This window comes from Eulemur rufifrons, chromosome 28, assembly GCF_041146395.1.
Source record: "Eulemur rufifrons isolate Redbay chromosome 28, OSU_ERuf_1, whole genome shotgun sequence".
Lineage (NCBI taxonomy): Eukaryota > Metazoa > Chordata > Mammalia > Primates > Lemuridae > Eulemur > Eulemur rufifrons.
This window is the reverse complement of record NC_091010.1, coordinates 46,748,903-46,765,987: the sequence shown is the minus strand read 5'-3', so window position 1 is coordinate 46,765,987 and position 17,085 is coordinate 46,748,903. Positions and strand designations below refer to the sequence as shown.

The following is a 17,085-nucleotide window of genomic DNA, read 5'->3' as shown; positions in this document are numbered from 1 at the left end:
GAGTGTGTTTCTAATGTTTAAAAATACAACTGGCAGGAGGCGAAGTGGGAAAGGCTGTGGGGAGAGCTTCCTCAAGAGGGGACCACGGCAGTGACGCAACAGCAATGGCCAGCGATGGTGACAGAGCACATGCCTGGCTTTGAATGAACAGTGCTGGGACAGAACGGGTGGAGCACCAACTCCTGGAAGCCACCCGCAGAGCCTGGAGCCTCTGAGAGGGGAGTGGAGGGGCAGGTTTTGATTTCCACCATGGCCATCACACAGTTCTGGTTATTTCAAGTCTATACTTGCCTAGCAACCATACTCTCATTCCCAAAAGAAATTAATGTACAGATCTGGCCATGGACAGAAATTAAATGGAAACCAAATAACTTTGCCAACTGCAGTTAATTATTCATCAGTTCCTAAACAGACAGATGTTGAAGAGTGGACTTCCTAGGATGAAGATGCGCCCAAAAGTGTAAAGATTGAAGACGGAATGGGAATGTGGCAACACAACAGGTGGTTTTGGAACAACTGGAACCTGATTATTTTAAGGATATGACACCAACCATAAGGAAAACTCAGAAAATCATTATTAAGAAGAGAGAACTATTGTTTTCTCATCCTAGGAAGCACAAGATTCTCTAATAGACAGGCAGCTACATAAGATATGCCTTTTACTCATCAATCACCTGAAGTAGGGAACTTAGATACTTGGCAGGAAAATATCAATGCATGGAAGAAGCTCAGCAGCCTGGCAAGAAGCAGTTCTGAGGCAGCAGAAAACAGCAGACAGAAAAGAGGGCAACAGAACAACAAAGGAAGAAGATGGAATAGGAAGCACAGCAGCTAATGAAGAAGGAAAAAACCAAAACTGGTGTGAAACCTTCACAACAAATGTTCCTCTAACACCACAGTGCCTGCAGGAGTGATCTGAGCTCCTCAGCCCAAGCCACATTTGTATGGGTTCAGGAGTACTTTCAGAATACAAATACACAGCTTGGTTTTAATGCCCTCATCAATCATCCAGGACACTGGGATTCTCCCAAAGCACCTTGAGCACTTAGTGAATGTTGAGACTTAGAAAAACAAAAAAGACTTATGAGACAGTATTTTCTTCAACATGCTCTAAATATAAAACAATAGGTTGCTGTGGAGAAATTATTATAGATGGAATATATCAGTACCTCTTCAAGCTAGTGTTTCTAGCTAAATAGATGAGTATAAATAATTTTATAGTGGAAAAGAACTCTCCATTATGCTTTCCTTCATTGTGCATAATGATAAAATAAATCATTTTAAGTAACTAAGAAAAAAAAAACCCCACAACTGTTTGTACATTATGGTCTAGCTACTTCATCTGGTACTTGAATGAAGAATCCAAGATCTGCTCAATGCTGGAGGAAAAACTGGCTATTCTAGACTTAATGAGAAACCCCATTTTAAAAGCTAATTTTAACTATACATGCTTATCTTTTAAGCACACTACAGAACCTAACTCCCACGTACGATGCAACTGTACTGTAATTCAACAAACATGTCTTGAGTACTTCCATGCAGAAGGAACTGTTAAGCAGCTACATTATACTGCACATTTTAAATTAGCAATTTAATTAATCTCATTTATCCCATGATGCCATGTCTGATGGGGGACACAGCAAGAGATCATAAAATGCTGCTCTACTTTTTAATGAGCCCTAATGACACAGACTGGAATGCACCCTCATCCAGACCAGGTGCGACGGCTAATAGAGGGTCTCTAAGAGATACTTCCCTGTCGGCATAGGTGATCAGAAAAAACGAAGCAGCAAGAACTTATCTATTCTAGAAGGATGTAAATATTTCTTCCTAATATCTACAGCCTGACAACATTCTATTTTAGAAAGAGACTCAGATCTCATGTCAAATGTACCTGTTTTTATTAAGAGTTTCATTCAGCACAAGGTCTTCATAGCGTTGCCGGGCAAAGTTGCCTCCAAAACCCAGAAAGGTTGTGACATAAACCCTGTACACATGTTCGGTGTGTTGCACATCACAGCCCAGGTTGAACTCAGCAAGCAGGATCTTGGCAGCTTCTTCCTGTAATACAATATCAAGAGAAAAAAAGGGAATTTTAGTTTTGGTTGATTTCTAGAAAGTTATGACATTACTAATACACCAGGCATCGTTTTCTATGAATACTCTTTAAAATATCTTACAGCATTCTTTCATCCTGATGACATCATTTGAAACAAAGACGTAAAATTATAAGAGTGCACTGAAAAGTACAAATTAGAAACCAAATAAAACATTAAATACCAAATTAGAGACTAAAACACTATATGTAGATATATAGGAGGTAGAATTATTACAGATAATGTCATTTTCTTGCATCTACTTCTCTGGATTTTCCAGTTCTCCATAATGGGAATGTGTTATCTTTCTAATTAGAAAAACAAATTCATTAATAAAAATAAATCTAGGGAATTTTAGGGATCATCATGAGATCCATTCTATAACCTTTTCTAAAACTATCCAAGAAGCCCTAATGTTCCGTATGACAAGTTTGAGGACTGGGAAGTTCAAGTTTATTGTACCTCCAGTGAAAAGGTGTTGTATTTTTTTATTTTTATTTTTTTGGTGTGGGGGTGGAGGTGGGGACCTCAGGTGCAGAGATTGAAGTAATCATATTCCTCAGCTCATGGCACATTATCATGGCAAAGCCTTTCTTTTATCTTATTTATTCTTTTTTGTCCTCATACCTACTCCCATTCCCACTCCTGGCCATTAAACCATTCTAATATATTTCATGTGTAATTTTTGTATGTATGTGTTCCTATAAAAATGGAGCTTACTGTTTTGAATGTTTTTGTTTTTGGAGACAGGGTGACAGGGTCTTGTTCTGTCACCCAGGCTAGAGTACAGTGGCCTCATCATAGCTCATTGCAAACTCAAACTCCTGGGCTCAAGCAATCCTCCTTCCTCAGCCTCCTGAATAGCTATGACTACCATGACCAGCTAATTTTTCTATTTTTTGTAGAGATGGGGTCTCGCTATGTTGCTCAGGCTGGTCTCGAACTCCTGATCTCAAGCAATCCTACCACTTCGGCCTTCCAAACTGCTAGGATTACAGGCATGAGCCACAACACCCAGCCTGAATATATTTATTTTTAATTTGTGCAAATACTATTGTGCCCAGCAATTCCTCTCCTAGGTATGTATGCAAGAAATCTGAAAACGTACATCAACACAAAAATGTGTACGTGAATGTTGACAGCAGCATTATCCATAATAGCCAAAAAGTGCAAACCACCTGAATGTCCATCAGTAACTTATAATGGATAAACAAAATGTGGCATGGTCTGTCATCCAATGGAATGTTATTTAGCCACAAAAAGGAATGAAGTACTGATACATACTATGACATGGATGAACCTTGGCCCAGGCGGGTTGGTCTAAGTCCAAAGACTGTTCTTCCTTCTCAAATACTGGTATTCCTAGAAGCTGAATTTCCCTACAAGGTAAAATACCTGTTTTGCAGGAAGGACAGAGGTTGAGGTAGGAACTTCATATGCAATTTGGAGAGAGGCTCCTCCCATATCCAGTATCCCTACTGTCCTTCTGCGTCCTGTCACCAGTTCCTGGGGAGCCTCAGCATCTGATTCTGAAATAAATAATGGAATAGAAGGGCTCTAGTAATTAAAAACCCAACTTAATTCAAAAACAGAAAACAGCAATCCCATAAAATATTGAAATTAATCTAACTGTACCAACTGTATATTATACAGAGAAGAATTATTTCAAATGACTTAAACATGACATTTTGACCATACATCCCCGATGAGATATATCCCAAGGACAAAAGGAACAAATATCTTTTTTTTTTTTTTTTTTTAAATGACAGACATTTATTTCTCAAAGTTCTAAAGGCTGAGAAGTGCAGATCAAGGTGCCAGCAGGTAGGGTTCACTTGGAGGCCTCTTTTCTTGGCTGGTGGGTGGCCGCTGTTTTGCTGTGTGCTCACATGGCGTCTCTGTGTGTTTTCAGGGACAGAGAGCTCTCTCGTCTCCACTCCTTCTTTTTTTTTTTTTTTATTATTTCTTGTACAATGATATGAAATAATATGGGAAATATTCATGATAAATTATTAAGTGAACAATGCAAGTTAAAAACAACAGTTTCATATTTTTTTCCCCACCCCCCCCTTTCCCGAGTCAGCACCTTCAAGTGTTACCACTCCCCAAACGGTGCGCAATGCACTCATTGTGTAGGCATACCCCCATCCCCTCCCCCACCCCCCACCTCAGTCTGATGTCCAATTGGTGTCGTTCCCAGATTTGTATTTAGGTGATGTTCAGGGAAACCAATTTTCTGGTGAGTACATGTGATGCTTGTTTTTCCATTCTTGGGATACTTCACTTAATATAATGGGTTCCAACTCTCTCCAGGAGAACCATAGAGATGTCGTATCTTCATCATTCCTTATAGCTGAGTAATATTCCATGGTATACATATACCACAGTTTACTAATCCAGTCATGTATTGATGGGCATTTGGGTTGTTTCCACATCTTTGCTATTGTGAATTGTGCTGCTAGAAACATTCGGGTACATGTGTCTTTGTTACAGAATGACCTTTTTTCCTTTGGGTATATGCCCAGTAATGGGATTGCTGGGTCAAATGGCAGGTCTACTTGAATCTGTTTAAGATACCTCCATAATGCTTTCCACAGGGGTTGCACTAGTTTGCAGTCCCACCAGCAGTGTATTAGTGTTCCTGTCTCTCCACACCCACGCCAACATGTGTTGTTTTGGGTTTTTTTGATAAAGGCCATTCTCACTGGGGTTAAGTGATATCTCATTGTGGTTTTGATTTGCATTTCCCTGATGATTAGAGATGTTGAACACTTTTTCATATGTTTGTTAGCCATTTTTATATCTTCTTTTGAAAAATTTCTATTCATGTCCTTTGCCCACTTTTTGATAGGGTTGCTTGATTTTTTCTTGCTGATTTTCCTGAGTTCTAAATAGATTCTTGTTATCAGTCCTTTATCTGATGTGTAGTATGCAAAAATTTTTTCCCATTCTGTAGGTGGTCTGTTTATTCTCTGGACTGTTTCTTTGGCTGTGCAGAAGCTTTTTAATTTAATCATGTCCCATTCATTTATTTTTGTTGCTGCTGTGATTGCCTTGGGGGTCTTCTTCATAAATTCTTTGCCTAGGCCAATGTCTGTAAGAGTCTTTCCTACATTTTCTTCTAGAATTCTGATTGTATCACGCCTAAGGTTTAAGTCTGTTATCCACCGTGATTTGATTTTTGTGAGAGGTGAAAGCTGTGGGTCCTGTTTCAGTCTTCTACAAGTGGCTAACCAATTCTCCCAGCACCATTTATTGAATAGGGATTCTTGTCCCCAGAGTATATTCTTTCCCGCTTTGTCAAAAATTAGGTGCCTATAGGAACAAATATCTTAAACTGCATTCTAGTAGTCTTATTTGTTAATAACATTATCAGTATTATTATTTTAAAACTATTAAATATATATTATAGAATAAAGCAAACAAAAATTAGCACTTACATGCTATGGATAGGTATGACTTAAACCTTCAAGCCCTTAGGTAATGAATTATTGTTAAGAAGACAATTTTACTCACCATCCTCATGGTCAAATCTTCCCAAAACAAAGTTGATTCCAATCCACGCATAAACTCCTAAGTAAGAAATATAAAAGCCCTCACTTAATTCTTTACTGCTATACCATGTATATACCTCTCCCTACAGCTTCTCTTTTTCTCCTTTTCTTGGAAAATAGTAACCATAGTATTTTATTCCATACTCCCAATGAATGGACTTCAAATCTGTTATCTTGTGATTTTTGTTCCTTTTAAAATTATTTGCATCTTCCAAATTTCCTACAATGAATAGGAATTAATTGTAAAAACAAATGTTTAAAAATGTAAATCTTGGAACTCTCGTTCTGGGCAAGATAGAGTAAGTACACTCCACCCTGCCTCCCCACCGAATGTAAATATAAACTCTAGATAGAGTGCATGGAGCAGTTTTATGAGAATGAGACCAGAATTTAAAGTACCACCAAATCAGTAGTGAGCATCCCATATTTTTCCCCTCAGATATTGCCTGGCCTGGACTCAAGAACAGCTTGAAATATGAAAGTATACACCAAATATGAACAGAAAGAACTTCAAGACCTTGCTTTCTGGTCCAAGGAGCAAAAAACGGGATGCGAAAGGTTCAGGGAGAATAGGAAAAAATCTGCTTTTTTTCCTTTAGTTTGTTCTAACTCCAGGCAATCCTGCAGCAACAGAGGTGGAAGTTGGGCAGATACATAAAACTGAGGGATGTGAATTATTCTCTCTGACCAGAGAAGCTGTAGCTTCAAGAGTGTGGGGCAAATCCCTATTCCTTATTTTTCTCCCTGTCCTCCACTATTTGGCCCTGGATGCAGAAACAATCATGGGAAGTGCAAGGCAGAGGGGGCAAATTAAAGTCCTGGTTCTCTGACAAGAGGACCATGAGAGTGAGCTCCAAGAAACCAAAAGGTGTCAGGGAGATCGTGGACAACAGGGAGCAAAGTTGTGTATGAACCTCTGGGCTCACCTCCAAGCTACACACGCATGGATCTGACCCTAAACAATATACCAATGACTCTGGGAACTGAACTATGGGCCAGGCCAGTGCCCAGGTTCCAGATTAGCTGACACACACATAAGACAAACCCAAATAGCAGTGCCAAGGCTTTGAAGAATAAGCTAATGGAATCACAGCCCACAGAAGGCAGGTCAGAACTTGAGGCCTGAACACAACCAGGTCAACTGCATGCTAAAACAAAAAAACTATGTTCTCTTTATGAATTAAATAGGACCAAGAGTCTCATAATGTAATATTCCAAGATAGAATATAAAATTACTTGGCATATAAAGGATGAAGAAAAACTCAACTCATAATAAGGATAAGGGAAAAAGCAATCAAAAACTGCCAACCCTGAGATGACATATGTTGGAATTATCAGACAAAGATATTAAAGCAGCCATATAACCAAGAAATATGAGCAGTCTTAAAAGAATGAAAACACAGAAGGTCTCAGCAAAGATATAGAAAAGAAAAGAAATAGAATATTAAGAAGAACAAAATGGAAATTCTAGGACTGAAAAATTTCGATACTGAAATTTAAAAAGGTATATCTTTCCTCTCGTGTGGACTACCACTAGAAGACATATAAGATCTCCTTCCCTTTTTCAAGAAATAGAAACATAAGTCATCAAACTGGCCACATTTTACTACACGAGAACACATATTCAACTCTACCCCAAAAGCATAAACCCAATAGTATGAGCTTCTAGGGAAGTATCAATGCTGCATAATAATTGCAGTAAAGGAGAGCCCATAACAAAACAAAAGGAACTCATTTTGATTATTCCCTGAAATTAAAGTTTCCTGTTACTTTAATAATTTGCTTTACATTTGTATTTGACAAACTTGATACAACCCCTAGAACTATATGTTTTCAAAAGTACAGTTAGCTAACCAAATATCCAGTTGGAATCATTAAATACTAATACATGCTTATAAACATAGCGCTTAGCACTAAGTTAAAAACAGATCTACATTTATGATTTCTAGAAGCAGCGTTCTAAAATAGATACCAATGCAGACTATGCAAATAATCAAATAAACTATATAGCAGAATCAAGAAAATTACTGGCAGAAAAAATAAATATCAGATACATAAAGTAATTCTAAATGCCTGTTAGAGAGGCTGGGCCGTGCCTGGCTTAGAAGTGAACCAGCTGCACCCCTCAAAGCCCAGTACCTTCCTGCTTCCCAGAGATCACTTCTGCCTGAGACTGTGAAAAGAGGAAGTCAAACTCCAGCGGTAAATCTTTCACTAGGTCAGCCAAAATAGCCAACTGCTTCCTGCAAGAAAGAACAAAAAATCCCAAAGTTAATCATTAAGCTCTCTTCTCACAAATTGCCTCAACTTGTCCATTTATGACCTCACTGTTCACCCACCTCATCCATTTGTCAAGCCCTGCTTCTTTTTGGTAACTCTTTTGATTTCAAAGGTTTAAAATGCCTCCAAGTATAGCCTCCTACATAAAAGGCAATATGGTAATAGTAATAATTTTCCCTTAAATAATGTTATACTTCGAATAGTGTTAAAAGATGAGACTATGGTTCTATGTCTCTCACAAGCTGAGTACAAATAAGCCACAGGAAACTGCAGCACAGTTTCATAATCTATAAAGTAGATGTCTTTACATTATTCCTAACTAACAGTGAAAAAAGATGTTAAATTAACGAACATAATCTCATCCTCAGATCTTAACAATACAGAAACAATGCCTCAAATTCCCACACAAGAAGTACTGTTAGTTCCACAAGTTTTTATATAATCCATTATATAACTTTATATAATCCATTATATAAGCTAACAATTAACTTTTTAATCAACCCTTTTAAGGGTTGATTTTTTTTCTCTATAAAAATTTTACCGGCCAGGCGCAGTGGCTCACGCCTGTAATCCTAGCACTCTGGGAGGCCGAGGTGGGCGGATCATTTGAGCTCAGGAGTTCGAGACCAGCCTGAGCAAAAGGGAGACCCCACCTCTACTAAAAATAGAAAGAAATTATATGGACAGCTAAAAATATATAGAAAAAATTAGCTGGGCATGGTGGCGCATGCCTGTAGTCCCAGCTACTTGGGTGGCTGAGGCAGAAGGATTGCTTGACCCCAGGAGGTCGCTGTGAGCTAGTCTGATGCCACCGCACTCCAGCCCGGGCAACACAGTGAGACTCTGTCTCAAAAAAAAAAAAAAAAAAAAAAAAAATTTACCATTTGAAAGCCCCAGATCAGGATCAAAATCCAAAGGACATAACAACATTTTTAATTTGGGGATAACATTTGAAACTTAGTATCTATAGGGTTGTCTTTCCTCTAACATTTTAAGTATGTTATCAATATCAGACAAAGAAAAACAAAGAAACAAAGCTGGAAGTAGAAATATGAATCTAGAGAAAACATTCATCAAAAATAAGACCATTTGGGGGCCAAGATGGGAGGATTGCTAGAGACCAGGAGTTTGAGACCAGCCTGGGTAATACAGTGAGACCCTGTCTCTGCAAAAAATTTAAAAATTAGCTGGGTGTGGTGGTGTGCCCCTGCAGTCCCAGCTACTCAGGAGGATCACTGAAGCCCAGGAGCTGGGGGTTGCAGTGAGCTATAATCGTGCCACTACACTCCAGCCTGGGTGACAGAGCAAGACTCTATCTTAAAAAAAATGAATAAATAAATAAGACCAATTATCTTGGATTTTTAAAATTATTCATTACAAAAAAATTCTACTGCCTCAGATAGTTGTCAGCATTACTTAGTGAAGAATGCTTTTAGCATGTAAAAGTTAAGAATTACATTTGAAATAATAATCTTCCAATAATGTCAAGTACAATTTCTAAAAAAGTTCATTGTTATACATATTAAATTCTTACAATAAGAATTTCACATGGGGAACAAGAGGGACTATTCTTCCCTCCTTACTGGATATGCTTCTAAACTACCCAAAGACAGGGCTTGCTGTTTTTAGTGATGATATGGAAGAATGGGCACCAATGTATGTTGTAGTTTGGAATGTGAATTACTAGTACAATCTTTCTAAAGGGCAATTCAGGACCGTCTTTCAAAATTTTAAATGTGCCTAACCTTTGATTCATCTGTTACACTTTTAGAAATTCATTCCAAAGAAATCATCCAGACAAGAATACAAAGAAGAGAAATACCATAGCATTGTTTAAAACAGTGAAAAACTGGAAATAACATAACAACATAGAGATTAGATAAATGATTTATAGTACAGCGATATAATGTAATACTCTACAGATATTAAAAGAAATGACATCAATCTATATCTATGTGTTGACAATGAAAAGATGTCCAAAATATTTTGTTGAGTTCTAACAGGTTACAAATCAGTATGTAAAACATAATCCCATTTATGTTAAAAACTAAAAACAAAAAAAACCCCAAAACATACTTCATGTACTACACAGGTATAAGATAGAAGTTTCATTTTCTAAAATTCAATATTGTCTCTTTATTTTAAAAACTTTTTTTTTTTAAAGGCCGGTCAAGTAAAGCAGTGGGAGTGGAGAAGGAAAAAGGAATCTGTAACTGGTTGTGATCAATTAGTTGTAAACCATTTTAAAAACTTTTAATGGCAAAATGTTGATAACTGTTGAAGCTGGGTGGTGGATAAATGGGGATTTCATGGCACTGATCTCTTTACTTTTACATACATGTGAAACTTCCTAAACAAAGATTCTTCTTTTATTAAATACCACCTTGTAATTACCTTTGTAATTTTTATAAGGGTATTTCTCCCTTACAAAATAAAAGGGAGATGGAAAAAAATTCTGTCAGTCTAGGCCTTTGGCAAAGAAATAAAACCAAGTGACAATAAATTCAAAATACAGTTCAGGTGATTCAACTCTATTTTGAATACTACTCATAAATGCTAAAATTTGGCAATCATATAAAACACGTTCTTGTAGTGACAGTCATACTTATGCCAACAATTAACTTGGCCTTAGGGGCAGCAATGATTTCATAAGCCAAGAACAGACGTATGAATTATTGAGAGAGATGATCAAAACACAAGTTAAAAAAAGAAAATGCAAGTTTCTTCAAAAATTCTTAAGATAAAATAAATATTAATATTCAGAGCTTCACACTGACAACTAGCATCTTAGACAAATGGGGTGGAGCAACACAGTGGGCTTTGTTTGGATGGAAACTTCTCTGACAGAGGACAGAGGTAATGCTGAACAGTGCCAGGAGGTGAGGCAATAGTCTCCTTTGCTCCTGACACACAAAAGGTAGCCAAACCACAAACCAAGTTCCTCTGCCCAGCCCTGCTGGTTGGCTCTGCCTTTTTGACCTCGGGTCAGCTTTTTCTCTGGCCATTCTCTCCTTTCTTTGGTTGTGAGACCTCAGGCCATTCAGACTTTGTGATGTGGCACCCTGTCTTGTGTCATCTACGCTCTTCCCAGGGTTCCTAAAAACAATGTGAATATTACCTATGTCAAAAGCAAAACTTCTTAATTGCATGCACAGTATGATTATAACTTTGCAGAAATTATGTATAGATGTACAGAGAGAATGTGACAAAATGACACAGTTTTGATAGGATAGTAGGATTATAAGTTTTATTGTTTTATTTTGTTTAAGATTTTCTTTAGTGAGGTAAGGTTGCAGCTGCAACATTTAAAGTCTGATTTTAAAAATAAGTAAAAATGAAAGAAAATTTTTAAAAAACCAAAATGTATGGGGAAATAAACAAGGAACTAGAAGACCTCCTGTATTAACAAATGGCTATATAAATAATCTACTCTGGACAGTGAACCAGACAGTAAACCAGGAACTGTGTGTCTAAACAGAAGGAAAGAAGTCCACTGAAAGAAGCATTGACATGTTATACTGTATGGCATGTCGGCCTTAAGGAGTGGAGCCTTACGTGTATGGAAGAGGTTTTTGTTGTTGTTGTTGTTGTTATTTTAAGGAAAGAAAGACCAAGTATAAAGCTTAAACTTTGTAGGAAAAAAACCTATTTACCAAAGGAAAATATTTAAGCTAATAAGAAATACCAAAAAAGAAAAGAAAAGAAATACTAGATGACTATCAGACTATGAACATTCCAGGAGGATGAATTCCAAAGTTAAGATTGGCAATGATCTCACTGATAAGACATCAAAAAGACAGGCAACAAAACCAAAAAATAAACAAGCGGGAATATATCAAACTAAAAGCTTCTGTACAGCAAAGGAAACAATCCACACAGTGAAAAGGCAAGCCACAGAATGGGATAAAATATTTACAAATCATGTATTTGATAAGGAGTTAGTCTTTAAAACATGTAAGAAACTACTACAACTCAACCACAAAAAAACTAATAACCTGATTTAAAAATGGACTAAGGGCCGGGCATGGTGGCCCATATGTGTAATCCCAACGCTTTGGGAGGCTAAGGGCAGAGGATCACTTGAGCTCAGGAGTTCAAGGCTACAGTGAGCTCTGGTTGTACCACCGCATTCTAACCTGGGCAAACGGAGTAAGACCTTGTCTCTAAAAAGTAAAAGTAAAAAAATAAAAGTAAAAGTAAATGGGCTATGGACTTGAATAGACATTTCTCCAAAGACATACAAATGCCCAACAGGTATATGAAAAAATGCTCAACATCACTAGTCATCAGGGAAATGCAAATCAAAACCACATGAGATATCATTTCACACCTGTCAGGATGGCTGTTATCCAAAAAACAAAAAACAAGTGTCAGTAAGTATACAGAGAAACTGAAACCCCTGCATATTGTTGGAAGAAATGTGAAATGGTACAGCAGCTATAAAAAACAGCATGGAAGTTCCTCAAAAAATTTAAAAATAGAACTATCATATGATCCAGCAATCTTACTTCTGGCTAATTATCCAAAAGAATTGAAATCAAGATCTCAAAAAGATACTAGCACTCCCATGTCCATTGCGGCATTATTTACAATAGCCAAGATGTGGAAACAACTGACATTTGAAGGAGTAAAGAAAATGAGGGTATATGCATACAATGGAATCCTATTCAGATTTAAAAAATAAGGAAATTCTACAATATGTGATAACATGGATAAACACTGAAGACATTATGCTAAGAGAAATAAATGGGCATAAAATTTCAGCTAAGCAAGATGAATAAGCTCTGAAGATCTACTATACTACATTGTACACAGAGTCAACAATAACGTACACTTAAAAACTTGTTAAGAAGGTAGATCTCATATTAAGTGTTCTTACCACAATAAAATCATAAAAAAAAAAAAAATTCAGGGAGCTCACTCCTACCTCATGTCCAAAATAAGTGTGGAGGGATCAAAGAGGTGTCAAAGGGGGGAAATCACAAACAAGGAGGGGGTCTGACCTAAATATAGCCTCCTCCACCACCTCCTCCTCCTCTTCTAATACAGGAAGAGGGATCAGGTGGCAAGATGTCAGGCTGAACTGCTAAGGTCAAGTGGAAAAGACTTGCCTGGCTAGGGCTGAGAAAACTGGTCTAAGGCAATGGAGACTGAGCTTTGCAGCAGCAGCAGCAAGTGGGGGACTCCCCAGTTATCACCAGGGACCCAGACAGAGTTACAGAGAAGGCAGTTTTCCTACCAGAGCTCTCCCACTAGCCCCTAGGTATCTGGGTCCTCAGGTGACCCTCTACTACCCTTCTGTAATTATGTTCTCTCTCTACATGCCTCATTTATCACCATCACCACCACTGCCAACCCTCAATCCAAACTAAGAATCATTAAGGTCATTTCAGGTAGATATTAATCCCAAACAAGCAAATGACATGAAAGTGTGAACGACTGATTGTGCAATAATTGGGTAAAGGGGTGGCTCTGCTCTGTTTCTGAGCAAAGAATCTTTTAGGGCCACCTAGGAACTCTGTGTCATGTACCCATAACCCCCACCTCCAGACCAGGGAACCACAGAGGACAATGCACGGAATCGCCTTTCAACTCTTGTGCTGCCGGTTTTCCTGGGTTTCTCAGACCCTGCCCCTCACCTCTCGGGGAGAAGCCTCATGCCTGCTGTGCACAGGATGTAAAGGGGGGTCTCCTTGTGCTTCTTCACAGGCACATGAGCAGCAGCAAAGCTCAGCAGAGGACGAAGGTAATCACTGGCATGTTCTGGAGTGTCTGCCACTGCAGAGATTCCTTAAGTAAAATAAAACACAACATTTTCTTTAAAAAGCAGACCATATAAGAGTCAGAAAATTGATACCCCATAAGGTTCAGCTTAAGGTCCCAAACATTTATTTATCTGACAGAAGGTGAGGTGATAATGAATGAGATAGCCCTCCCATTACTCAGACTCTCAAAAAGAAAAGGGTAGCTTTCCTTCTCCCTCACGCCTGTAGCAGATAAAAGAGATCAACAACAAAATGTATTCTGATTGGTACCTGGCTTGATTTTTTTAACCACTGGTTGGCTGTTGCGATCTCTCATCTGTTTGATGTCCAGCAAGTCATGGGGGTTCCCATTATGTCTTGGCCAGAAATAAACAAAAATCCGGGAGCCACTGCTGCCACAGTCCACAACAAGTCCATAATTCAGATTTGGGTCTTCAGTGTCAGTAGCTTCAAGCTCCCCTACTCGAGCCAAATACCTAAGCCAGGCAAAAAGAAAAATCAGTGCTAAGCAGCCAGGTCCATGAAAGGGCCCCTCACTTAATTCATTCGTGAGTCTTCATTAAGTGCCTACATGAGCCAAGCAGATGAGACTACAACTCCTAACAAAGGAATGAAACAATAGTGACCATATTTGCTCTTGTACATCAGGCAGCAGCATGTTTGCTTGCCTAGAGGCCTCTGAAATTAGATGTGTGGGGGTAGTTCTAAAACCGGTTGGAGTAGCAAATCTTTTACCAAGCATTAAAGAGCTTTTAGGTCTGAATAAGTAACTGGTTTTTGTTGTTACAAGCCACTAAGTTTTGGGGTGGTTTGTTATGCACACTAGATAACTAAAATAATCCTAATCATTTCTTTTCTACCCATCCTTTCTGTATAGCGATACACAGAATACTGTGTGAAAGGTAGCCTTACTAATAACCTACCTAACAGAGGAAAATAAACTATCAAACAGAAAGTAAGGGAAATAAACTCACAACATATAACTGCCCCTTTGAAGAAAAAACTCACAGTACAACTGCCCTTTGTTTTAATCAAAACACCTGTGGTCTAACTTATTATCTCCAAGAGTTTTGTTTTCATAGCCTTGAAGAGCCCTAAGCGGACAATAGGGGTGCGAACTCCCTGCTCCAACTTTCTGCCTCAGTTCCTGTCAGAAACAAATTTCAAGGACTCAGATAACCTGGCCTCACAAAGAAAAAAAAATAAAGAACACCTGCAATAACTTTCCCATTGCTTCTGTTATCAGTCTGCTAAAGCAGAGAAAAAAAACCATTTTTACCCTTCAAAACTCCAAACAGCTTTTCCTCAACTGCCTGGCACTTCCTTCCTCTGTGTGCTGTGGCCATTCCCTTCTTCTCTCTCTCTCAGAAAAATAAATTTTTACTTCTGTATATCCTAATCACTGTGTGAGAAATCTTTCTTCCCCCAACCCCAATACAAATTTCACCTCTTTCATTGTGGAGGGGTTTATCACTTAATGTGTGTTTCTGGGTGGTGATATTTTTTATCAGGCTTTGTGCTGTGTATTTATATTGCTAGAATTACATTAATTAAAAATGTAATTTCATAAAAAACAATATTCGTTTCTATATTCTTTTAAAATATTTTCTAAATATAAAAAGAATGTTTATAGAATGTATACAGGGTATAAAAATATCAAATGCCTGTATACCACTATGAAGTTTAAAAAGTAAAATATTATACTATTAAAAAAAAAAGAACGCCTCTTGGCCCTAGGACATCTAGTATTTCATGTTGGAAGTTTTTTCAGATTTTCATTCAAAGATATCTGGCTGACAGCAGGAAGATGAAACTAGTAAAGGTGTTACCATCAAACACACCAAGGTTTGAGTCTCAGTTCTATCACTTTCTACGCTGTGTGAACTTCAGCAAGTTACTTAACTTCTCTCAGACTATAAAATAAGGAGAGTTTAAGAGTGTCTACCCTTAGAGAATGCATATCAAGTAGTTAGCAGCACTGTGCTGCTGCTCTTGTTCACAGAATAATTACCAGGAGAGCAAACAGAAGACTCTCTGGAGAAAAGTGCTGAAAAGTCCATAAAAAAAGAACGCTAAGAGTTAGTAAAATGCTTCTGAGCACTGAGGCTTTAATTAATATTAATATTTCCTCAAAACCTGAAGGCCTGAAAAGTACAAATATCACTGACTTCTCTTCAAAGGCTTCACTTGAAGAGGAGCCCAAGAAGAATGGCTTATTATCCAGAAAAGGAAAACTCTTTTTTTTTTTTTTTTTTTGAGACAGAGTCTCACTTTGTTGCCCAGGCTAGAGTGAGTGCCGTGGCGTCAGCTCACAGCAACCTCAAACTCCTGAGCTCAAGGGATCCTTCTGTCTCAGCCTCCCGAGTAGTTGGGACTACAGGCATGCACCACCATGCCCGGCTAATTTTTTTCTATATATATTTTTAGCTGTCCATATAATTTCTTTCTATTTTTAGTAGAGATGGGGTCTTGCTCTTGCTCAGGCTGGTCTCGAACTCCTGAGCTCAAAGGATCCGCCCACCTCGGCCTCCCAGAGTGCTAGGATTACAGGCGTGAGCCACCGCGCCCGGCCTAGGAAAACTCTTTATTGGTGCTAAAAGTACATACTCCACAGTAGATATTAAAATTTTGTCCTCTAAATTCTTTTACATTTGAATAAATGTTACTATAGATTGAGCTGATAATTGCCTAAATAAATCCCCTGAGAGTAAAGCTGTAATTTTTTTTCAAGAACTATTGCTAAACTCTCTTCCTTATATCTGCCCCACTCACCCAACATTGTCTTTAGAGCTAACTCCTAGATCCCCAAGGTCCCTACATAGAACCCCTCAGAACCAGGTTTTGTGAAGTCTGAAGTGAATACAATTTGGGGAGACTTCTTTTAAAAACAAGAGTCCACATTAGAAATACAAAAGGGGCCCGTGCAAGTGAGGGGCGTTGAGGTGTGGGCATCATTAGCTGCACAGTAAATCCACCTCCAACCAGAACAATAAGCCACGTGTCACACTCCTTGTACCACTCTAGTCAGTGCTTACTGGTGACTTCATATTGTTAAACAGATCACAGAGTTCCTTACTTTGGGCACAGAAGCAAACTTGATGAAAAGAAGAGCATGTAGAAATGGTTCTGAAATTAAAAAATATAGCTGAATATCTTTCCTATTCTGTTACACAATGCAAAATGCATTTTTTTTTTTTAAAGAGTAAAACATGTATTGAGCTTCAATATAATGCTGTAAATTATTACATAAGGTAGGGTGAGGTAGAACTTCTTTCTGGATCTGAAATGGGAGTGAGGTGAGGGAAATGAAGCAGATGGTAAAAATCTGTTACACAACAGAAAGTTTATAGTCCTACAGATTCTGTTTCGCCACATACTTTCCTATTCTAA

At 38.1% G+C, this 17,085-nt stretch overlaps 1 protein-coding gene and 1 pseudogene across 2 annotated transcripts in view; one reads left to right on the top strand and one right to left on the bottom strand.

Annotated features, from left to right (window-relative positions):
* Positions 1-17,085, bottom strand: part of ENTPD7 (ectonucleoside triphosphate diphosphohydrolase 7) — a 36,577-nt gene that overhangs the window by 6,011 nt on the left and 13,481 nt on the right. For both annotated transcript variants that reach the window (XM_069461220.1, XM_069461221.1), the window contains 6 exons: positions 13,966-14,171; positions 13,570-13,720; positions 7,790-7,893; positions 5,613-5,669; positions 3,492-3,625; positions 1,895-2,061 (listed from right to left, as the gene is read on the bottom strand). In XM_069461220.1, the coding sequence (XP_069317321.1) occupies positions 1,895-2,061; positions 3,492-3,625; positions 5,613-5,669; positions 7,790-7,893; positions 13,570-13,720; positions 13,966-14,171 (819 nt within the window). The remainder of the gene's footprint in view (positions 1-1,894; positions 2,062-3,491; positions 3,626-5,612; positions 5,670-7,789; positions 7,894-13,569; positions 13,721-13,965; positions 14,172-17,085) is intronic.
* LOC138376542 (receptor-binding cancer antigen expressed on SiSo cells pseudogene) lies at positions 250-891 on the top strand (annotated as a pseudogene).